This window comes from Oncorhynchus mykiss, chromosome 21, assembly GCF_013265735.2.
Source record: "Oncorhynchus mykiss isolate Arlee chromosome 21, USDA_OmykA_1.1, whole genome shotgun sequence".
Classification (NCBI taxonomy): Eukaryota; Metazoa; Chordata; class Actinopteri; order Salmoniformes; family Salmonidae; genus Oncorhynchus; species Oncorhynchus mykiss.
This window is the reverse complement of record NC_048585.1, coordinates 29,886,674-29,912,442: the sequence shown is the minus strand read 5'-3', so window position 1 is coordinate 29,912,442 and position 25,769 is coordinate 29,886,674. Positions and strand designations below refer to the sequence as shown.

General features: G+C 45.7%; 1 protein-coding gene across 1 annotated transcript; it reads left to right on the top strand.

Moving 5' to 3' along the window:
- Positions 1-2,000: 2,000 nt before the first annotated feature.
- LOC110500205 (zinc finger protein 800-like) lies at positions 2,001-25,367 on the top strand. Its single transcript, XM_036957583.1, has 7 exons — positions 2,001-2,300; positions 15,978-16,152; positions 18,422-18,517; positions 18,838-18,981; positions 20,037-20,386; positions 20,480-22,206; positions 24,383-25,367. Coding segments are annotated over exons 2-7 (2,481 nt in total). The 5' UTR covers positions 2,001-2,300; positions 15,978-15,989; the 3' UTR covers positions 24,384-25,367.
- Positions 25,368-25,769: the final 402 nt, after the last annotated feature.

The window sequence follows — 25,769 nt, the reverse complement described above, 5'->3', positions numbered from 1 at the left end:
ATTAGAGCAGTAAAAATAATAAATGTTTTGTCAGCCAATCCGCATTCAGGGCTCGAACCACCCAGTTTATAATGAATAATATACCATCTTTGCGCCAATCTTCGTACCATTAGGCCTAGAGTGCACTGTTTGCCATGTCCACATTTTTATTCAGCACGTGATTAGCTAAGCGACACTTTCGGTGCTCACGCGACAGTTTGCGGTAGCATAGCAACAAAATGCTGCAACACCCTGCTAGCGAGGACCATACGGTTATTGGAAGGCACCATCATCATGGCATTCCATGGAACCTGTGGGTAGCCCCATCTCTCCACCTAGCCTAGCGCTTCACTATTAAGCACACTAGAACATTTAATGCTGAAAATCACATTTTCCTAAAGGAATTCACAACTGTTGTAGAAACGTTATTACATTTGCGCAACATTTTATTAATCCATATGGTAGGCTATTTGGCAAGGTTGCTTTTATGACAAAATTGAACTTGGCTATCCAAAAAAACTAAAATTCACAGACTGGGTGCAGCCAACCTGGACACAGAGGTAGACATAACTTAGTAAAAGTAAACCGAAACACTTCAATTAGTATGGTATGTTACTTTTCATCAGTGGCGGTTGGTGGGAGGAGCTATAGGAGGATAGGCTCATTGTAATGGCTGGAATGGAATATTGGAATGGAGTCAAATAGGTGGTACTATTCTATTTATCCATTCCAGCCATTATAATGAGCCCGTCCTCCTATAGCTCCTCCCACCAGCCTCCACTGCATTTCATATGGTATGTACTAATTTGTGGATGTCCATCATCCCTTTCGTATAATATGTTATGAATTTCAATTCATACAATGTGTTACGAATTTCCAAAACGTATGATATGTTAAGAATTCCTATTTGTTTTAGCTAACGTTAGCTAGGTGGTTATTGCTAATGTTAGGTAGGGTACTAATGTTAGCTAGGCTAGGGGTTAAGGTTAGGGGAAGGGTTAGCTAACATGCTAAGTAGTAGAAGTAGTAAGTAGTTGCAAAGTTGCTAATTAGCTAAAATGCTAAAGTTGTCCTTGATGAGATTCAAACACACAACCTTTGGGTTGCCAGATTGTCCAGTTATACACCCACCATCCCCTCGACCAACCACCCTATTGTGTAATCTTCTGTCTTATGTCACCATATCAGACAAAACATATCATACTAATTTGAGTGTCCCGGATATAGACTAACTATATTATGTCTAGTCTATGAGACCAGGCTGGTGCCGATGCTCGACATGCGTTGTTGTAACCAATATTAACATATCATTACAATTCATAATCTGCACTGACTAATTGTAGCTATGCTATAGGACTACTTATGCAATATGAAAATATAGGCTTATCTAATAGGCTACTCGAATGTTCTAGACTAAACTTTAAAAAAATAAAATTAGATTATCAAATGATGTGTTCTTAAGGGAAATTTGATTGCGGTCTTCCTGTGTAGAGGGAAATGGTGAAATATAGAAAGGTGTCATTATTATAATATAGGCCTATTTTATGACATATAAAAGTAAAAATATGTTGAATAAATGATTTGATCCTTAAATAAACAAGTGCATCATTGGATAGGCTACTCGTCCACTTCAACCCGCAGGTGAACAATTGCAGGTTGCGATTTTGTGTCAAGATAAATAATTTAGATTTATTTAAATAAATGTATTTTTTCCCAAAATGTTGGCATTGTTGTGTTTGGCCTATTATTAAATCAACTCCAACACAGAAATTATAAATGGCCATTGTGCAACATTTCCAACAGTTCCAAATCGCCAGATTATTCTTTACATTCTGCATTAGCGTTTTACGACTTCTCCCAAGGAATAATGCACTTTTATACACGATAAGTATGCGCAGAAGAGAACAAAACGAGCTAACGTTTCGGTTTAATTTGTGTGTCCTGGATTCTGGAAAGCCTGTGCGCGCGCTTAGTAAATGGAGCACTAAACGGCCTGAATTTGGCAACAGTGTCCCTCGATCACGGGGGGTCAACTATTCCTCTCCTACCCCCCAAAGTGCCAACGACACTGGCATTTATAAAGAAAAGTAGAAGTGCTGCACCTTTGCGCAGCGGCCGCCTTTAGCTGAAAGGTCCCCTCTGAGTGCACAAAGGCAGCTGCTGTAGGAACTGTTCAGTGCGAGAGACGAGCGCTGAGAGGCGTAATAAACAATCTCCGGCTAGCTACAGACAGGGACGCGGACTCGAAGTAGCTCCCCGGCCCAAGCCCGTAGTTTTACTCCGCGAAACCGGATTCCATCGTCAGGTTAAGACTTATACAGGTAAGAACTATTCTTAACACATTTATATTCGCCCTAAATGTCTGATCGAAGACCTGGAACGCGTTATGGAAGCGTAAAAGCCCTCGCCTTGGCTCCCCGAACGTGGTTGTTTTTGCAGAAAATGGCGTCATCCTTCTCTTGTTCTGCCTGTCCATGGAGGGGAGAGGAATTGGTTTCGGCGACTCAAACTCGCCCTTAAATAATATTTCCAGGAACTCAAATACGATGATAGTTACAACTAGATGTATTTATTCATATTTCATTGTTAAAATTAGATTTGTTGGTAAAATCTAGTCGTTATAAAGACGCGCAAAGCCGGAAGGGTCACCGGTCTGTGCGCCAAGCTGCTTCTTGGAAAAGGTGGCACAGAGCCGCAAAGCGCAGGGTTTTACATTCGTAATATCGTCCCCTCGGGAGAGTCTTTACAAAGCCAAATATCTGAGAGTGGTTTAGGGATTTCCCTCAGATGGTGATGGATGTGTTTATGTGAGTGTTGTACGTTCTCTTTGTATTTATTTTGTCTGGGTTAGCCCGTTTTTACGCCGCACTCCCCTGCCATGCTGCAATATGTAGAAGGGGCCTCTCTTTTACGGCTTGAAAGGTGCATTTTGTACTTGGCTTCTGCTTTGATCAAGTTAAGCTGGTCTTTTGTTGCTCAAAATACTGGCGTTTTGAGGCTGACAATATAACCGTGTAAAGGAGATTTTCGGGGATAATGGGGCAATGCAAATCGTGCCATGAGAACGGCAAACTGCCCTGCGTCCTGGCTCCCAGATTGCCAATGAGGACAGACTGAATCAAATGGTCTTTTGGACAATCACGTAGTTAGCACAAAACTGGGGAAGTCCAGTGCTACGCAACGATGTGCTGCTTTGCTCATATCTATGGAAGCCCATTGACACAATGTCAACAGGCCTACTATCTCAAAATCCAGCTATCTAAGTAAAAAAAAATGTTGATACTATCTCAAAATGTTCAGATACTAAGTCGAAATGTTGAGATGGGCCTACATAAATCAACATTTTGAGATACTAAGTTGACATTTTTAGATATATCTCTAGGCCTATCGTCCCCTCGGGAGGAGGATAGGATATATAGGATATGTCCCCCCCCCCAAAAAAAAAAGTTGTATTGTCACATACACTAGATAGGTGCTGTGAAATGTGTTGTTTTACAGGGTCAGCCATAGTAGTACAGCACCCCTGGAGCTCAAGGGCACATCGATTTTTCACCTTGTCGGCTTGGGTATTCAAACCAGCGACCTTTCAGTTACTGGTCCAATGCTCTAACCACTAGGCAATGTGCTGCCCCAGAGTGAGGAGCACAGAGTTTCTCCTGATCTGGTAGGCAAACCTAACTAGGTAAAACTCCAGTCCAAGTTGTAGGGTAGGACATAGTAATAAATCAAATATAAAACAGTTTTATACGGGCTATGATGGGACCAGATTTGTTTCTAATCCGGTCATATGTTGTTTTTGTTTTTTACTCAGGGCCCTAGGGAGGACGAAACCATTGAAACCCTCCCTGTCAAAGTGCAGCAACCTTGTACTTGTTCATATTCATTATATATTTTTAAATAAACTAATGGGAAGTCCTTTACACAGGCAAAGAGACAACAATTGCAATTGGACAATAAAACTAACAGGGCTGAGCTTGCTTTATTCCGGGTTGCATCATGTAAGGCCTTTGCTTTTGTAATTGAAGAGTTAATCATCAGTATGTCATCACTATTGTGTTGATGATTCATTCCAATCAATAATTTTGAATTAAAAATGTCTAGGTAGCCTAACCAGCCAAAGTTTGAATATAAACCACATTTGTGCTGTAGTGGTGGTTGTTAGCTGTACCCACGGGGCACAGACGTCATTTCAACGTCTATTCCATGTTGATTCCACGTAATTTCACTCGAATTACGCGGAAACAACGTTTATTCAACCATTGTGTGCCCAGTGGGTAGGCTACCGTTGATCAGACTGAAGCACCAATGAATTGTGCACGAATTGACAAATCATGAGGCAAATCAGTCTGAACAACAGTAGGCTACTTTGTCCCATGTTTTCAATGTTTTTGGTTCAATATTTTGTATTAAACCAAATCAAAAGTGGTGAGGCAAATACCAGCTGACCATTCCTTTGCTGGTGGCCCTTCTGTGCTGATCTCTGCAAAGTGGATAGATGGAAATCGCCACACAATGCTACAAATGAAGAAACATGTCCCATATGAACTCAGCAAAAAAAGAAACGTCCCCTTTTCAGGACCCTGTCTTTCAAAGCTAATTTGTAAAAATCCAAATAACTTCACAGATCTTCATTGTAAAGGGTTTTAACACTGTTTCCAATGCTTGTTCAATGAACCATAAACAATGAATGAACATGCACCTGTGGAACTGTCGTTAATACACTAACAGCTTACAGACGGTAGGCAATTAAAGTCACAGTTATGAAAACTTAGGACACTAAAGAGGCCTTTCTACTGACCCTGAAAAACACCAAAAGAAAGATGCCCAGGGTCGCTAATCATCTGCGTGAACGTGCCTGAGGCATGAGGGCTGCAGATGTGGCCAGGGCAATAAATTGTAATGTCCGTACTGTGAGAAGCATAAGACAGTGCTACAGGGAGACAGGATGGACAGCTGATCGTCCTCGCAGTGGCAGACCATGTGTAACAACACCTGCACAGGATCGGTACATCCGAACATCACACCTGCAGGACAGGTACAGGATGGCAACAACAACTGCCGAGTTACACCAGGAACGCACAATCCCTCCATCAGTGCTCAGACTGTCCGCAATAGGCTGAGAGAGGCTGGACTGAGGGCCTGCAGGTCCTTATCAGACATCACCGGCAACAACGTCGCCTATGGGCACAAACCCACCGTCGCTGGACCAGACAGGACTGGCAAAAAGTGCTCTTCACTCACCAGGGGTGATGGTCAGATTTGCGTTTATCGTCGGAAGGAATGAGCATTACACCGAGGCCTGTACTCTGGAGCGGGATCGATTTGAAGGTGGAGGGTCCGTCATGGTCTGGGGCAGTGTGTCACAGCATCATCGGACTGAGCTTGCGTTACAGGGAAGACATCCTCCTCCCTCATGTGGTACCCTTCCTGGAGGCTCATCCTGACATGACCCTCCAGCATGACATTGCCACCATCCATACTGCTTGTTCTGTGAGTGATTTCCTGCAAGACAGGAATGTCAGTGTTCTGCCATGGCCAGCGAAGAGCCCGGATCTCAATCCCATTGAGCACGTCTGGGACCTGTTGGATCAGAGGGTGAGGGCTAGGGCCATTCCCCTCAGAAATGCCCGGGAACTTGCAGGTGCCTTGGTGGAAGAGTGGGGTAACATCTCACAACAAGAACTGGCAAATCTGGTGCAGTCCATGAGGAGATGCACTGCAGTTCTTAATGCAGCTGGTGGCCACACCAGATAATGACTGTTACTTTTGATTTGGCCCTCCCCCCTTTGTTTAGGGACACATTATTCAATTTCTGTTAGTCACATGTCTGTGGAACTTGTTCAGTTTATGTCTGTTGTTGAATCTTATGTTCATACAAATATTTACACATGTTAAGTTTGCTGAAAATAAACGCAGCTGACGTTTCTTTTTTTGCTGAGTTTATGTATGATCTACTATATCAAACTGTTGATGTAGGTAGGTCTATCTTTACATTTTTAGGTAGTAGACGTTTAAAAAATGTTTGTTGGCTTGAATAGTTTTCCATATGTATCGACAGCTGCTGAAACCACCTGTGTTTCACCACAATATTTTTGGGCGAACCTTTTGTAAATACTTGGGGACTTGGAGAAAAGAGCACACAATACAGTATTCATGCAGCCCTTTATCCGGGCGCTCGTATGGTCTATGTATGAATGCAGTCCCAAGTTCCACTCGCTGGCTGCCCTGCCCTCCTCTATCGTCAGCTGCATGCGTCCTAGCAGAACGTAGCCAAGTGCTGGCTACCATTGATCCATGTTTAGCGAAGTCACTATAAGTCGCTGTGTCATTTCGCGTATTGTGTTGATTGGGCCATCATATTCAAAACGTAACCATTTCCACACTGGCTACTGCACCCGTTCTCTCTGGTTGCACAATTTATGAAGTTGGGCTGGCGAGTTATGCAACGAATCCTAACATAATATGCTGGCTAGTGGCTACTGGCATCGCCACATCTCCCTGCACGGAGGGGAATGTTATAGTTTTAAATGCGGGGTGAATAGTCATCCAGCCACATTGAATTAGATCTGTCAAATTTGCAAATCACCAGTGGCATTTGCGTCACAGCCCGCGGCCCTCGCACGCCCATGGGATATGGAGTTGCTAATGGAGACTGCTACCCGTTGAAAGATAACTGTACACCAAAACGCTAACAATCAATGCGCACTCGCTAGTGGAGACGAGTTGGAGATGTTATGGAACAGTGTAGGAATCGTATTATGGTATTTTCTTTCACGGATTCGCAACATCTCTTCCTCATTGCGTGGAATGCGTAAGGGGATGGTGGCTGGCTGGCTCACATGGACTTTTGCTAATCAGTGAGAGCAGTTCACTTCGTCCTTCATGTTTGACAAGACACATTGTGGCCATTGTGGAGCCTCTGGTGTCGATATCTCGCGACTTCTCAAAATATGGATATATTTATTTCCACTGTATGGTAAACGTACATTTTGTTCGACCGTAAAGCTCTTACGAATAGCGCACACAATAAATACTCGATAATGAATCATAAAAATAAAGCATCCTTTCAGATTAAAGCGGGGGAAACGTACCATTTCTGGTTTCATCCCGAGTGGGGTGTATTACCCAACTGAACGTTTGGTTTTGTTATTGCGCCCCGTTGGGCACTGCGCATGTTAGTTACACTTGTCTAGGGTCATTTTCTGCTTTCAAACAAGAAGTAGTATTTAAGTTTTTTTCTCATTGACAAATGAAAATCATCTGAATGCATTTTAATTTGACAGTGTTTAGCTTGTGGAGATGAGGGATATATTTTGGTTATATTGGGTTATGATTTGAAAGTATAGGCCTAAACAGTGCCCTCTTTAGAAACTGATTTCTAGCCCATTTTAAGGAGACTAGCCGATGGCAAAAGAAAGCATGCCTATATAATGCTATTGTTATGTATATTTTTGGTCTAATTCTTCTTCAGATGAATTAAAATGACCAGGAGAGGGTTGCATAACTGAATGTAAAACATCCAAGCCCAGCCTATTGTTATTGTTAGACAGGATTTAGATTGATAAAGTTGACAATCACTCACTATAAGGACAGACTTGCATTATGGTGTGCTGGTGGTCTGTCTAGTCTAGTGGGTGTGTTTATGGGGGCAGCAGCCAGTCTCCATGTGAGGTTATGGTGTGCTGGTGGTCTGTCTAGTCTAGTGGGTGTGTTTATGGGGGCAGCAGCCAGTCTCCATGTGAGATTATGGTGTGCTGGTGGTCTGTCTAGTCTAGAGGGTGTGTTTATGGGGGCAGCAGCCAGTCTCCATGTGAGGTTATGGTGTGCTGGTGGTCTGTCTAGTCTAGTGGGTGTGTTTATGGGGGCAGCAGCCAGTCTCCATGTGAGGTTATGGTGTGCTGGTGGTCTGTCTAGTCTAGTGGGTGTGTTTATGGGGGCAGCAGCCAGTCTCCATGTGAGGTTATGGTGTGCTTGGTGGTCTGTCTAGTCTAGTGGGTGTGTTTATGGGGGCAGCAGCCAGTCTCCATGTGAGGTTATGGTGTGCTGGTGGTCTGTCTAGTCTAGTGGGTGTGTTTATGGGGGCAGCAGCCAGTCGCCATGTGAGGTTATGGTGTGCTGGTGGTCTGTCTAGTCTAGTGGGTGTGTTTATGGGGGCAGCAGCCAGTCTCCATGTGAGGTTATGGTGTGCTGGTGGTCTGTCTAGTCTAGTGGGTGTGTTTATGGGGGCAGCAGCCAGTCTCCATGTGAGGTTATGGTGTGCTGGTGGTCTGTCTAGAGGGTGTGTTTATTGGGGCAGCAGCCAGTCTCCATGTGAGGTTATAGTGTCTCACACGGGTTACAACGTGAACAGAAGCATCCCGTCTTTATTCCAGCACTTATAAACTCATCCCTTTACACACACAGAAATAATTGCTGTGAACTTTTCCGTCATTTCTTCATTCAATTATTTCCACTTCCTACTGCCTAGCAGGAGTCTTGTGCAGGTGTGAGTTCAGTACTTTGACAGCAGTGTACAGTTTTATTAAGCAATGTTAAAGGGGCAATCTGCAGTTCAAATAATGACAAATCAATGACCCCCGCCACTGATTTGGTAAAGAGCTTAGGGATGGGGGTGGAGAACCACTCTTAAAATCACAAACAGAGCTATGGGTGCAAGGATTGACCATCCACGAGAACATCATTTTAAAACGTTTTAAACATGTTTTGAGGCAATACAGTGTTTGTCTACAAATCATTGTTTACTAGCAAAGGAGTAAAACAAGCTTATATTTTGGGTTCTGATGGGGTAAGACAATTTGGCTAACTTATGTGGCATTTTTGAGTTATATTCTTCAAGAATCAATGGGACGGTTGCATGTCATGAATTTAAAAGTTTAAAAAACAAATAAAAATTGACCTAGCAATCACAGATTTACCCTTTAAATGACTCTCTTGTGAGTTTGTTCCGGTAGCAGTGTATGTCTCCACAGGCCCACTGATAAATACTCATATTACCTGAGATGGAACAACTACTTCTGTCTCTGTCTCCATGGAAACACTTGAACCTGTTACCAAGTCTTCATCATCAGGTCCCCTCTCTGATGATAGCTGCACGTTTTCTGATTGAGCCTCACAACATGCACTCAGAGAGCATTACCACTGAACTCTTCATTGAACGTGCTCTTTTATTTCTCCCCGCTCTGAAACGGCGATGACCATCTTCCTCCCTATTGAACTAGGCTAGGTTTGGAAGAATAGAAATCTGAAAACGAGTTTTGATCTTGTCTGTGCAAGTTGAGGACAGGTACAGCGACTTAACCAAAACATTTGCAAAGTGCCTTACAGTAACCTAAAGTGAGTCAGCAAAGCACTAGCACAGTGACCAGGGAAAACTACCTGGAAGGAAGAAACTTTGAGAGGAACCAGACTCACGACAGGGGGGTTTGACTCTTCAGGCAGTAGTGCTAGAATAGAATAGTTACTGTGGCATCTTCTTTGATGACTTCCAAAACATGGACTTTGTCACCATCTGGTGACCAATACGTGGTACAGTCAGAGACAGTACCGTAAATCAACTTCACAGTGCATTGAACATATAATGTGTGGGTGGGTATATGGGTTGAGCAGTCTCTGATAGAGGCACACACATACTCTTTTCTTTGAATAATTAACTCAGAAAAAAAAAGAAATGTCCTCTCACTGTCACGTGTGTAAATATTTGTATGAACATAACAAGATTCAACATCTGAGACATAAACTGAACAAGTTCCACAGACATGTGACTAACAGAAATGGAAAATGTGTCCCTGAACAAAGGGGGGGGGGGGGTGTGTCAAAAGTAACAGTCAGTATCTGGTGTGGCCACCAGCTGCATTAAGAACTGCAGTGCATCTCCTCATGGACTGCACCAGATTTGCCAGTTCTTGCTGTGAGATGTTACCCCACTCTTCCACCAAGGCACCTGCAAGTTCCCGGGCATTTCTGAGGGGAATGGCCCTAGCCCTCACCCTCTGATCCAACAGGTCCCAGACATGCTCAATGGGACTGAGATCCGGGCTCTTTGCTGGCCATGCCAGAACTCTGACATTCCTGTCTTGCAGGAAATCACTCACAGAACAAGCAGTATGGATGGTGGCATTTTCATGCTGGAGGGTCATGTCAGGATGAGCCTGCAGGAAGGGTACCACATGAGGGAGGAGGATGTCTTCCCTGTAATGCACAGCGTTGAGATTGCCTGCAATGACAACAAGCTCAGTTCGATGATGCTGTGACACACTGCCCCAGACCATGACGGACCCTCCACCTCCAAATCGATCCCCCTCCAGAGTACAGGCCTCGGTGTAACGCTCATTCCTTCGATGATAAACGTGAATCCGACCATCACCTCTGGTCAGACAAAACCGCGACTCGTCAGTGAAGAGCACTTTTTGCCAGACCTGTTTTGTCCAGTGACGGTGGGTTTGTCTGGTGAGGACCTGCCTTACAACAGGCCTACAAGCCCTCAGTCCAGCCTCTCTCAGCCTATTGCAGACAGTATGAGCACTGATGGAGGGATTGTGCGTTCCTGGTGTAACTCGGGCAGTTGTTGTTGCCATCCTGTACCTGTCCCGCAGGTGTGATGTTCGGATGTACCGATCCTGTGCAGGTGTTGTTACACGTGGTCTGCCACTGCAAGGACGATCAGCTGTCCACCCTGTCTCCCCGTAGCGCTGTCTTAGGCGTCTCACAGTACGGACATTGCAATTAATTGCCCTGGTCACATCTGCAGTCCTCATGCCTAAGGCACGTTCAGGCACATGAGCAGGGACCCTGGGCATCTTTCTTTTGGTGTTTTTCAGAGTCCGTAGAAAGGCCTCTTTAGTGTCCTAGGTTTTCATAACTGTGACCTTAATTGCCTACCGTCTGTAACCTGTTAGTGTCTTGACGACAGTTCCACATGTGCATGTTCATTAATTGTTTATGGTTTTACAATGAAGATTTTTATGATTTATCCTTGAAAGACAGGGTCGTGAAAAGGGGACGTTTCTTTTTTTGCCGAGTTTACATGAAGACTTGGAAGTGTGCTGACAGTCAGGCAGGTGTCTCCTCAGGCAGGTCTCTCCTCAGACTTACAGTGCCTTCAGGAAGTATTCACACCCCCCTTTACTTTTTCCTACACTTTGTTGTTACGAAGTGGGATTAACATGGATTTAATTGTCATTTGTTTTGGTCAACGGTCTACACAAAATACTCATGTCAAAGTGGTCGAAAAATTAAAACATTTATTAAAAATGAAACACTAATATAACATTAATAGATAAGTATTCAACCCCCTGAGTCAATATATGTTATAAACACCTTTGGCAGTAATTACAGCTGTGAGTCTTTTAGGATCTCTAAGAGCTTTGCACAGCTGAATTGTAAAAGTATTTTCCCATTTGACTTTTTTTTTTTATTATTCAAGCTCTATCAAGTTAGTTGTTGATCATTGCTAGACCACCATTGTCAAGTCTTGCCATAGATTTTCAAGTTGATGTAACGATATTCGTAGGTGGAAGAAGGTGAAGAGCACCAAGGTGCAGCGTGGTACGTGTTCATGGTAAATTTAATAAAGAAACTGAACACTAAAACAACAAAGCGGGAACAACCAAAACAGTTCTGCCTGGTGCAGACACACAAAGACAGAAAACAACTACCCACAACTCAAGGGTGAAACCAGGCTGCCTAAGTATGGTTCTCAATCAGAGACAACGATTGACAGCTGCCTCTGATTGGGAACCATTCCAGGCCAAACACATAGAAATACAAACACAGAACAAAACATAGAATGCCCACCCCAACTCACGCCCTGACCAACCTAAAATAGAGACATAAAAAAAGGAACTAAGGTCAGGACGTGACAGTTGATTTGAATTGAAAACTGTAACTAAGCCACTCATGAGCATCTTGGTAAGCAACTCTGGTGTAGATTTGGCCTGTTTTAGATTATTGCCCTTCTGAAAGGTTCATTCGTCTCCCTATGTCTGGTGGAAAGCAGACCGAAGCAGATTTTCCTCTAGGATTTTTCCCGTGCCTAGCTGTATTCCGTTTCTTTTTAACCTAGTCTTTGCCAATGACAAGCACCATCCTTGAAAATATGAAGAGTGGTACTCAGTGATGTGGTGTGTTGGATTTCCCCCAAACATAACGCTTAACAATAAGTTAATTTCATTGCCACATTTTTTGCAGTATAACTTTAGTGCCTTGATGCAAATAGGATACAGGTTTTGGAATATTTGTATTCTGTACAGGCTTCCTTGTTTAGGTCATTTAGGTTAGTATTGTGGAGTAACTACAATGTTGTTGATCCATCCTCAGTTCTCTCAAATCACAACCATTAAACTGTTTTAAAATCACCATCGGCCTCATGGTGAAATCCTCTCAGGCAACTGAGTTAGGAAGGATGCCTTTATCTTTGTAGTGACTGGGTGTATTTATACAGTGCCTTGCAAAAGTATTCACCCCCCTTGGTATTTTTGCTATTTTGTTGCTTTACAACCTGTAATTTAAATAGATTTTTATTTAGATTTCATGTAATGGACATACACAAAATATTCAAAATTGGTGAAGCGAGAAAAAAAAAAAAACTTGTTTTAAAACATTCAAAACTGAAAAGTGGTGTGTGCATATGTATTTGCCCCCTTTGCTATGAAGCCCCTAAATAAGATCTGGTGCACCCAATTACCTCCAGAAGTCACATAATTAGTTAGATTTCACACAGGTGGACTTTAAAGTGTCACATGATCTCAGTATATATACACACACCTGTTCTGAAAGGCCCCAGAGTCTGCAACACCACGAAGCAAGGGGTACCACCAAGCAAGCGGCACCATGAAGACCGAGGAGCTCTTCAAACAGGCCAGGAACAAAGTTGTGGAGAAGTACAGATCAGGGCTGAGTTCTAAAAAAATATCACAAACTTTGAACATCCCACAGAGCACCATTAAATCCACTATAAAAAATGGAAAGATTATGGCACCAGAACAAACCTGCCAAGAGAGGGCCACCCACAAACTCACGGACCAGGCAAAGAGGGCATTAATCAGAGAGGTAACAAAGAGACCAAAGATAACCCTGAAGGAGCTGCAAAGCTCCACAGCGGAGATTGAAGTATCTGTCCATAGGACCACTTTAAGCCGTACACTCCACAGAGCTGGGCTTTACAGAAGAACGGACAGAAAAAGCCATTGCTTAAAGAAAAAAAATAAGCAAACATGTTTGGTGTTTGCCAAAAGGCATGTGGGAGACTCCCCAAACATATGGAAGAACGTACTCTGGTCAGATTGAGCTTTTTGGCGATCTAGGAAAACACTATGTCTGGCGCAAACCCAACACCTCGCATCACCCTGAGAACACCAGCCCCACAGTGAAACATGGTGATGGCAGCATCATGCTTTGGGATGTATTTCGTCGGCAGGGACTGGGAAACTGGTCAGAATTGAAGGAATGATGGATGGTGCTAAACACAGGGAAATTCTTGAGGGGAAACCTGTTTCAGTCTTTCAGAGATTTGAGACTGGGACGAAGGTTCACCTTCCAGCAGGACAATGCCCCTAAGCATATGTTACGGCTTTCTAGGTGTGGTGAAGGAGAGTCGGACCAAACTGCAGCGTGTGGATTGCGATCCATGTTTATTTAACAATAGCAACACAAATCTAAATACAACCACTACAAAACAATAAACGAAACGAAAACCGAAACAGCCTAATACTCGTGCACATACACACGGACATCAAGACACTAAGGACAATCACCCACGACAAACTCAAAGAATATGGCTGCCTAAATATGGTTCCCAATCAGAGACAACGATAAGCACCTGCCTCTGATTGAGAACCACTCCAGACAGCCATAGACCTTGCTAGATAACCCCACTAGCTACAATCCCAAATACATACACACCAAAACCCCAAGACAAAACACACCACAATACAAAAACTCCATGCCACACCCTGGCCTGACCCAATACATGAAGAAAAACACAAAATACTTAGACCAGGGCGTGACAGCATACTGCTAAAGCAACACTTGAGTGGTTTAAGGAGAAACATTGAAATGTATTGGACTGGCCTAGTCAAAGCCCAGACCTCAATCCAATTGAGAATCTGTGGTATGGCTTAAAGATTGCTGTACACCAGCAGAACCCATCCAACTTGAAGGAGCTGGAGCAGTTTTGCCTTGAAGAATGGGCAAAAATCCCAGTGGCTAGATGTGCCAAGCGTATAGAGACATACCCCAAGAGACTTGCAGCTGTTATTGCTGCAAATGTGGCTCTACAAAGTATTGACTTTGGGGTGTGAATAGTTATGCACGCTCAAGTTTAGAGTTTTTTTTGTCTTGTCTGTTTCACAATAAAACATATTTTGCATCTTCAAAGTGGTAGGCATGTTGTTTAAATCAAATGATACAAACCCCCCCCCAAATCTATTTTAATTCCAGGTTGTAAGGCAACAAAATAGGAAAAATGCCAAGCCACTGTATACCATTCAAAGCCTAATTGAATAATTTCACTATATTCAGCATCTGTTTATTTTGACACATCTAGCAATCGGTGCACTTCTTTGTGAGGCATTGGAAAACCTCCCTGGTCTTTGTGGTTAAATCTGTGCTTGAAATTCACTGCTCCATCGAGGGACCGTACACTTATCTGTAAAGGATGAGGTAGTCATTTAAAAATCATGTTAACCACTATTATTGAACACAGAATGAGTCCATGCAACTTATTATGTGACTTGTTGAGCACATTTTGACTTCTGAACATATTTAGACTTGCCATGACAAAAGGGTTGAATACTTATTGACTCAAGACATTTCAGCTTTTCATTTTTTTATGAATTTGTAAACATTTCTAAAAACAAAATTCCACTTTGACATTATGGGGTATTGTGTGTGTGTGTTTGTGTGTGTGTGTATCAGTGACACAATTTCAATAGTCTCAATTCAAAATTCAGGCTGTAACACAACAAAAAGGGGAGCCAATACTTTCTGAAGGCACTGTACATACAGAAAGCCAATCTGTCACTGGACCATCAAGAGACTGATTGGTACAGTAAAACCCCATTTCTTATTTCCTCTGAGGTCGTCAGAGACCATCCTCATTAGTTTGGTCAGGTGTATATCTGTGGTTAGGGTAGGAGGAGCCATGGCTCAGGCATCCCCCCCCCCCTCTCCGAGGGAGGAAGAGAGAGAGAGAGAAGAGTCCCTTATCTCCGACAGCCTAGTGTGAAAGCGAGAGAGAAAGTGTCTTAGCTGGGTGTGCTGGGAAGCATCTCCATCACCCTGGAGAGAGAAACCGAGAGACAGACAGGCGAGAATCTTACCCCGCCAGTAGTGTAACCACCACCCACCCTTATCAGACCCAGCCAAACAATGCCACACCACCCACCCTTATCAGACCCAGCCAAACAATGCCACACCACCCACCCTTATCAGACCCAGCCAAACAATGCCACACGACACAGCAGGTGTCTAGATCAGCAACAGCACCGCTGATCAAATAGTGCTTGGCATAATGAGTCATTAGATATCTTTTACTCAGACCAATTATGCAGCTGTAGAAGCCGTTCCGTAGTGCCATATACAGTATTTCTGTGGCTCTCCTATATAAGTATGGTTCTCCAATAACACTTGCTGTTGTTACATAGGCTAGTCATAGAGTGTCTGTAGATGTACAGGTAACCGCCAAAATAAAGGAAACACCAACATAAAGTGTCTTATTAGGGCGTTGGGCCGCCAGAACAGCTTTAATACGCATTGGCATAGATTCTATAAATGTCTGGATCTTTATTGGAGGGATGCGATGCCGGTGTTACACATATACTTTGTATCCCTCATTTACTTAAGTGTTTCCTTTATTTTGGCAGTTATGTGTGCCTCTTTTCCCAACTCCGCACCCCATACCCTCTGTCTCAGTGTTTCCCTGACCATCGTATAGCCCAGGGGTGTCTGTGAGGTTTAAAAGGTAAACCTCACCATTCTCTGTCTGTCTGTCTGTCTGTCAGAGTTCCAGCAGGATGGAGGTGGAGATGGAGGAGATCCCTCAGGACGAGCCCCAACCTGAGCCTGAGAGCCATGTTACCAGAGACCAGAGCTGCCAGACAGACGAGCCACAGCCCAGCAGCCCTAACCCAATGACTGACCTTAACCCTGGCCCCGACGCAGCCCCCAGGACACCAGGTAAGACTGCCCGCTTGTCTACACCAACCCATCCTTAGTTTGATTGAAGTCCTTAAAACATACTGCGGAGCACTAGTGAAAGGTGCTATATAGATAAAATATATATATATTCATTCATTGTTGGTCAGTCTGTCCTGCCTGAGGAGAGGAGAGTGGCATGACAGAGGAGAGTGGCATGACAGAGGAGAGTGGCATGACAGAGGAGAGTGGCATGACAGAGGAGAGTGACGTGACATGACAGAGGAGAGTGACGTGACATGACAGAGGAGAGTGACGTGACATGACAGAGGAGAGGAGAGTGACCTGACAGAGGAGAGGAGAGTGACATGACAGAGGAGAGGAGAGTGACATGACAGAGGAGAGGAGAGTGACATGACAGGAGAGGAGCGTGACATGACAGAGGAGAGGAGAGTGACATGACAGAGGAGAGTGACATGACAGGAGAGGAGAGTGACATGACAGGAGAGGAGAGTGACATGACAGAGGAGAGGAGAGTGACATGACAGAGGAGAGGAGAGTGACATGACAGAGGAGAGGAGAGTGACATGACAGGAGAGGAGAGTGACATGACAGAGGAGAGTGTCATGACAGGAGAGTGGCTGAGGAGAGGTATCTGCAGAAAGAATGAGGTGTCAGCTATGACATGACACCGTGACTTTGAAGAAATCTCTTTTGGTTAGTGAACTACAGTAAATGAAGTGGATTTGTACTACACATAATTATGCATAACAATTTTGTTCTCTTCATGGTGATGTATCCTAGTTACACAAAGGTATAAACTTTTTATAGTTGGGTACACTGGATATTATTAAATGTATGTAGTTCTGTCCTTGAGCTGTTCTTGTCTAATGATGTTCTGTATTATGTCATTCTGTATTATGTTTCATGTTTTGTGTGGACCCCAGGAAGAGTAGCTGCTGCTTTTGCAACAGCTAATGAGGATCCTAATAAAACAACAAATTATTTTAATGAGCTCCGCCCCAAACAAGATCAAATTAGGTTGGACCGGACCAAATATGAAACAATAGACATCTCTATCTTTCACAAGTTTGGACATCAAAGTACAACACAGTAGAGTACAGTAAACTTCAGTACAGTAGAGTATAGTACAGTACAATAGAGTTCAGTACCGTATAGTACAGCACAGTATATTAGTGTACTCAACTCTAGTGTGGTCTACTGTGTACTGTACTGAATTCTAATGGGCCGAATCAAGGCCGGTCGGGACCGGACCAAAAATCAATGGACGTTGAAATTAAAGCCAGTCCGGAATGTATGAAACAACGATGTCTGTGCACACTGAAATCAAGCCCAGGGCGAACTGACCAAATGTCAAATACTTTTCAATGTCTTTGGACATCCGGATGCTGGTTACAGTAAACGGACAGAAAGGGGCTCGTGGGTAGGTGTCTCGGAGAGAATACAGTAAACGGACAGAAAGAGGCTTGTGGGTAGGTGTCTCGGAGAGATTACAGTAAACGGACAGAAAGGGGCTCGTGGGTAGGTGTCTCGGAGAGATTACAGTAAACGGACAGAAAGGGGCTCGTGGGTAGGTGTCTCGGAGAGATTACAGTAAACGGACAGAAAGGGGCTCGTGGGTAAGTGTCTCGGAGAGATTGCAGTAAATGGACAGAAAGGGGCTCGTGGGTAGGTGTCTCGGAGAGATTACATTAATGAGAGAGAGACCAGAATGTTTTCACACTTGCTTGACCACCAGATGACAGAAAGAGAAAGAAAACCAGTATGCCAGTGGAAGGGAGGACCGTAAGCAGGTGACCCAACTGTAGTTTGCGACTTCGATGATTTCCCATTGTAGCCAATTAAATTGCAGTAATTCCGTACCAGGTTTTTCAGAAATGATGTAAACAGTTTTAATCACTTAATAATTCAGAAACATTTTGCAACAGAAAGGGCGTAATGATTACTCTCCTGTGTTTGGTGCTGGCTGTGTCTGCGCGCTTGATTGGTCACCATCTGACCACAGGCTGTATAGGGGGTTGGATTAAACCAGCACACCCTGAGGGGCGGGGGAGGGGCCTACACGCACACACACTGTGACTCTCATTGACTCACACGTTGCTCACACCACAGTCATTGTATAGGGGCTGCCACCACTTCTATTCTTAAATGCCCAGGCTCTGGCAGCAAACCCATTCCAGTCACTTCCTATAGGAAATAGCCACTCTCTCCACACACACACACACACACACACACACACACGGCTGAGGGCAGAGTTGAAGTGTTGTAATGAAGTGTGTGACCTCTGCAGGGTACTGCGTGGAGCCAGGTGACCCTCCTCTGTTGCAGCAGCAGCTCCAGACCTCCAAGTCTGGCATCCAGCAGATCATAGAGGTCTTCCGTTCAGGTAACATCTAGTCTTGCCAGTCAGACAGCACGGAGGTCTTTTTAATTAGGAATCACGACGTAGTCATACATTTTGTTGTGAATCACGATTTCAAGTGCAACACTTAGCTTCGACTCTTTCAATGTTTGCCGGTCTGAATAAAAGTGACGATCGCTCCTCCACCAAACCAAATCTATTTAATTACACCTATCATATTCCTTCCGATCTGAAAACAACAAAAGGTTATAGGCTCTAGGAGTTGATAATCGATCAGTCCTATTTGTCCTGTCTGTATCAGCCAGTGATCACTAACACTGCCCCCTGGTGTTGTCTATGTGTAGGTACTGCCCAGCTGAAGCACATGCTGCTGAATGAGGTGGACACCATCTTTGAGTGTAAGACATGTCGCAGCTTGTTCCGGGGCCTGCCCAACCTCATCACCCACAAAGAGTACTACTGCCTCACCAGACTGCCCAAGCCCGACGGTGCGTGGCTCTCTTAAGGCTCTCTTGTTCTCTCTGTCTGTCGCTCTCCCTCTTTGTCGATGTTTGTCTCTCTCTCTGCCCACTTAATGCCTATTCTTGTCTCTTTTTTTCTGTCACTCACTCACTCACTCACTCACTCACTCACTCATGGTCTTCATTGGTCTACACTCACTCTCTCTTTCTCTGTCTCTCTCTCTGTCTCTCCATGTCTCTGTCTCTCACTGTATCTCCATGTCTCTCTCTCGCCATGTCTCTGTCTCTCCATGTCTCTGTCTCACCACGTCTCTGTCTCTCCATGTCTCTGTCTCACCACGTCTCTGTCTCTTTGTCTCTCCATGTCTCTGTCTCACCACGTCTCTGTCTCTCCATGTCTCTGTCTCACCACGTCTCTGTCTCTTTGTCTCTCCATGTCTCTGTCTCACCACGTCTCTGTCTCTCCATGTCTCTGTCTCACCACGTCTCTGTCTCTTTGTCTCTCCATGTCTCGGTCTCACCACGTCTCTGTCTCTCCATGTCTCTGTCTCGCCACGTCTCTGTCTCTCCATGTCTCTGCTGTCTCTCCCCTCTCTCTCTCTCTCTCTCTCTCTACTCTAACTGAATTCTCTTTCATGCTCCAGCCTCTTGTCTTTGATCCAGCCTAATTAGCCACGACTCTTCAGTTCTCTATGACTTCTGTCTATATCTGTCAATATCTAGAAAGGCAAGTCATCTAGGAAATCCTCTGTTCTCTCATCTGTGTATTGAACTAGGGATCATAAGACCATGTCTGTGAAACCACAAAGTTACGTTCAATTGCTATTTAATTATATGGTTGAAACGTGGTTGATGTTGCCACACTGTGCTCATTACATGTCATATTTGGAAACCGAAACAAAATAGTGTTTTTGTTTCTCACTTTGGCAAGTTTGAAAATGTTCCTTCTCCCGGGAATGTTCCTTCTTAGTGTTGTTTACGTCTCTAGGCTCAATACGCATCACATTTGGGAGCAGGATGTTGGTGTCTGATTTGAAAGGCGTTTTATAACGCCTCTCTCTTCCTCGTCCCTGACCCCTTAGATCCAGCGGGCGATGGTGACAAGCAGAGCGGGGCCATGAAGGACTTCCTGGAGGCCATCTACCCCAGGAAGGACCGGCCGGACTACGTGATGCGCCTGGAGCCAATCCAGACCTCCAATAATGCTGTGTTCCAGTTCCTGTCCTCAGAGGAGGAGCTGGCCCACTTCCCCCGGGCTCCACACACCCCTGGAGGGACCCACACACACAGCCCTGAGCCCTGGGGGGAGCAGGGAGGGACGCCGGAGAATGGACAGACAGGAGAGGGGGAGGAGAGGAGGAGGAGTGACCAGGAGGAGGAGGAGGGAGGAGAGGAGGTGGCGCAGCCCGAGGAGGAGGGGTCTACGAGCGGGGTGGGTACATACAGGAGAAAGCGCGCAAGCAGACACACGCTGGCACACATGCACTAATGCTCGCTATAATACTCTCTGTCTCTCTCCCCCTAGGTGGAGGACGTTACCATCTCGTGCTGCCTGTGTGGTAAGGACTTCAACTCTCGCCGCAGCATCCGCCGCCACTGTCGCAAGATGCACCAGACCAAGCTGGAGGAGCTCCGGAAGTTCACCGAGACGCGCACCGTTCCCATCAGCCTCCTCTCCATGGTCAAAGGTCGGTCTCGCCCCTTGCACACGCCCAGCGGCAAGTCCTGCCCCGTCTGCTTCAAGTCCTTTGCCACCAAGGCCAACGTGCGGCGCCATTTTGACGAGGTGCACCGCGGCCTGCGTCGGGACACCATCACGCCGGACATAGCCACGCGCCCCGGCCAGCCGCTGTCTCTGGAGGCCACGCCGCCCCGCAAGAGCGCCAGCTCCTCCCCCGCGAGAGGTCACACCCCGAAGAGCGGAGGAGCCTCGGGGGCTACCACCCCTCAGCCCCCCAAAGCCTCCACCGCGGTGCCCCCTGCCCCTTCTCTCCTGGCATCGGCCCTGTACAACCTGGCCTCCTGCCGCTGTCTGCTCTGCAAGAGAAAGTACAGCTCCCAGGTCATGTTAAAGAGACACATGCGCATCGTCCACAAGATCTACAATCTCAAGAACGTTAGCTCCGTCTCCACGACCGCAACCACATCCACGGTGACCAACAACAGCAAAACAGCCACCAACACTGACAGCACCCCTAGCAACAGCTTGAGCATGAAGGAGGAGGCGGTTGAATCCTGGGACGACCCTGACTCCAGCCCCGCCTCGTCGCCTGGCGACACGGACCGGAAGGACACGGACAGGAAGGGCGTCACCGTGGCAACCAAGTCAGGTCAAAAGATCAAAGAGGAAGAGGGTGGGAGCAGCCCCAAGACATCAACTCGTTCCACTTCCATCAACAGCACCGGTGGTACTAGTAGTGGCAGTGGGACTCTTGGGAGACCCCCTCAGAAGCTCTCGGTGGGGTTCGACTTCAAGCAGCTGTTCTGCAAGCTGTGCAAACGTCAGTTCAGCTCGCGCCAGAACCTCACCAAGCACATCGAGCTGCACACGGACGGCACGGACATCTTCATCAAGTTCTACCGCTGCCCGCTCTGCCGCTACGAGTCCCGGCGCAAGCGCGACGTCCTGCGCCACGTGACGGTGGTGCACAAGAAGTCGACGGGCTACCTGGCCAAGATCGTGCCCAAGCTGGAGTCGCGTGCGGTCAAGCGGCCGGCTGAGGTGGTCCTCAACTCTGCCCCCAATGCCAACAACAACAAGAGAGGAGGAACAACAGTCAAGGAGGAGGTGAACGGGTGCCACTCGGCCCCCTCTCCCCCTACGCCCCCAGTCACACGCAAACAGGAGCTCCTCAACTCCTCCTCCTACCCAGTCACACGCAAACAGGACCTCCTCTCCTCCTCCACTCCGGTCACTCGCAACCAGGAGAGACAGGAGAGGCAGCAGGAGGCCCAAACCGGGTCATCTGTCTCCCGTAAGAACGACAAACAACACCCCGACACCCCTGCCCCGACGCCGCCCCACACACGTCGCCATGACGCCCACCAGGAGAGCAGCAGCAGTAGCACAGAGGTGCGTGTCACCAAGAACTTCTCGCTCCACTCGTGTGACGTGTGCGGCCGGGCCTTCGCCAAGAAACTCTACCTGGAGTCCCATAAGAGGAGCCACCGGAACGCCACGCCACCGGTCAGCACGCCGCCCAGCGGCGCCAGGGCTAAGGGGGTCAGCACTCGGTCCAAGGCAATGCTCTGGTGAGCCTCACTACACATATGGTTGTCTTTGTTTGATATATTCTAGTAAGAAAGGGAGAAAGAGAGGAAGTGGCGCGTGAAATGGGGTGTTATGAGAGGGAGAGGGAGGGGGGGACTGAGAGAGAGATTGAGCCAGGAGAGTAGGGTTGGGTGATATCACGATAGTATCGTCTGTTGGCGATGATTGACAGCCTATTTGAACTTGGTTTAGCCTATTTGAACTTGACTGGGCAGCACATGAGTGACATTGCGGCTAATATCCTATTCCTGCTATAGCCTAGTTCAATATGTTGTAGAGTGGAGAATTCTACCAAAGCAGCTCAAAATGTCCAGTCAGAAAATTGTGTTTATTTCTCTCTGCCTCTGTCAGATGTATGGACCTTATGACCTAAACCTATTCATTTTATACATACACTGATTGTACAAAACATTTAGAACACCTTCTTAATATTGAGTTTCTCATTTTTACCTCAGAACAGACTCAATTCGTCAGGGCATGGACTCCACAAGTGCGTTCCACAGGGATGCTGGCCCATGTCGACTCCAATGCTTCCCACAGTTGTGTCAAGTTGGCAGGATGTCCTTTGGGTGGTGGACCATTCTTGATACACACAGGAAACTGCTGAGTGTGAAAAACCCAGCAGCGTTGCAGTTCTTGACACAAACCGAGGTGCCTTGCACATACTACCATATCCTGTTCAAAGGCACTTAAATATTTTGTCTTGCCCATTCACCCTCTGAATGGCACACGTACACAATCCATGTCTCGAGGCTTAAAAATCTACACTGATTGAAGTCACCTGGCCAGTCTGTCATGGAAAGAGCCGGTGTTCTTAACGTGTTGTACACATTCTATAACGGCTAATCCTTATCTGTCTCTATTTTACATTTCTGGGGGCTGTTTTCCCTTCTCTCTCCATTTCGATAGGCTATGAATATATTACTTTTGGCTTGGCTACACTTCCATCTCCTAAAGTTGTTTGAATAGCCTACAAACGTAAGTAGCCGGGGTAATAATGAGGGAGAACATATATCAATAGCCGATAGAAAAATTGAATGACAAGTTGAGTCAAGTTTAAGCTTATTAATAAAGAAATTATCCCGTGTGATGCAGAGAAATCCCCCCCGACGCGAAAACCAAGTGGCCAATTCTCCTACTAGTTAAAGTTATGAACCGTAGGCAATTTTCCCCAACATTCTAATAGCCTAAGAAGGTTAGTTAAAGGTTAATTAAAGTTGCCGCTTTCAAAAAGAACAAGAATGAAAGTGGGAGTCTATAGGCAAAGGCTATTCTCAATCACAGTTTTATGAGCGATTCAACCAACAATATTAAGAGAGGAGGACGTGGCAATTAAAGCGAAATACGATACCATCGTATATCACAATGTTTTATCAGTTTAGATGTCCTCAAACTTAATTCTCTGTTCGCTAACTCTGGCTAATAAAATATGGATCCTGTTGCCAGGCCCGGAAATAAGGCTGAATCCCCTCCTCCTCCAGGTTTACTCCTCTCCCTGGGCTCTGTGTGGTCTGTCTGTCTCCGCTCAGGACTAGCCTCTTTAGCTGTGATTAAACTAACCCCACCACTATGGTGTGTGTGTGTGTGTGTGTGTGTGTGTGTGTGTGTGTGTGTGTGTGTGTGTGTGTGTGTGTGTGTGTGTGTGTGTGTGTGTGTGTGTGTGTGTGTGTGTGTGTGTGTGTGTAGCTCTATGCACAGTGTTAGTCACTGTGGGGTGTCAAGAGACCACAGAGAGGGGAAGAGCATTCTCTTTTAACACACACACATCATTGAAACCCTTTGGTCTTAGTCTGCTACGACACACACACACAGGCTGATTCAGGTGTCGCTTCTCCTCCAGAGAGTCGAACTTGTTTTCTCCCCTGGACGACTGTAGGTTTCAATGAAAGGGAGCGAGTGCAGACAACTGATTAAAGTGTCTGTGTCTGTGACAGTGTCCAGACAGACAGTTGATTAGTGTGTGTGTGTGTTTTGTCATCCAGGTCCAGACAGACACCTGATTAAAGTGTTAGGGTGTTTATGTCTGGCAGGAGGCTGGTCCTTGGGGTAGTGATGTTCCAGCAGAGCAGAGGAGAGAGAATAGGAACGGTGTTTAAACTGCCTCTAATTGACTGCCGAGCGCCTTCTAACAGCTGCTGTTGTCTCTCTCTCTCTCAGATCCCCAGTCTCGTCCCACTCCCGGTTCTTGGGAGCCTCCATCCCGAGAGGAGAGACTTAGCGGATGAAGGAGCGCCGCTAACGATGATGAAGAAAGGAGCTGGACTGGAAAACTGAAACAGAGAGAGGAAGGGGTGAAAGAAGGGGAGACTTCACATCTACGGGACCAAAAGTATTGTTGGAATCCGACACTAGAAGGAGGGATGGGAGCCAACGTGATGCCAGAGGTGTGGAGCCAGTGGACACTAAATCTGTGGAGGCACTGATGCTATCACACTGCTGTGTGTAGGTTACAATCACTGTATGTACATGTAGATATATATATATATATATACACACACACACACACCTGGACCTGGTCTTGACCTGAGCCTGTATAAACCTTAGGGGTCGGGAGAGAAGAGGGCAGGGTTGGGAGCGCTCTTAGCACACCATAGATATCCCATATCTGACCAGTAGAGGGTGCTCCAGTTCTGCTTTATAGGATCCGACTTTAAGGTAGGGCTCTCCAACCCTGTTCCCGGAGAGCTACCCTCCTGTCGGTTTTCACTCCAACACCAGTGGTATCTTACCTGATTCATCTTATCAACTAGGTAATTATTAGAATCAGGTGTGCTAGATTAGGGTTGGAGTGAACCTACAGGACGGTAGCTCTCCGGGAACAGGGTTGGAGAGACCTCCCATGTGTAGGTTGTGAAGTTGACCCAGCCAGAGCCAGCGGTTAGTGGTTTATTTCCTCAGATCATAGTAGGCTCATAGTAAGCTATCCATCCACTGGGAAGGACTCCATATTAACTCAGTTCATCCAGATAGGCTTGAGTTTTTCTGGCATTTCAAGAGATATGGTTTGTGTGATTAGCTGACAGTGAAAGACATGTACAGTGCCTTGCGAAAGTATTCGGCCCCCTTGAACTTTGCGACCTTTTGCCACATTTCAGGCTTCAAACATAAAGATATAAAACTGTATTTTTTTGTGAAGAATCAACAACAAGTGGGACACAATCAAGAAGTGGAACGACATTTATTGGATATTTCAAACTTTTTTAACAAATCAAAAACTGAAAAATTGGGCGTGCAAAATTATTCAGCCCCTTTACTTTCAGTGCAGCAAACTCTCTCCAGAAGTTCAGTGAGGATCTCTGAATGATCCAATGTTGACCTAAATGACTAATGATGATAAATACAATCCACCTGTGTGTAATCAAGTCTCCGTATAAATGCACCTGCACTGTGATAGTCTCAGAGGTCCAGAGAGCATCATGAAGAACAAGGAACACACCAGGCAGGTCCGAGATACTGTTGTGAAGAAGTTTAAAGCTGGATTTGGATACAAAAAGATTTCCCAAGCTTTAAACATCCCAAGGAGCACTGTGCAAGCGATAATGTT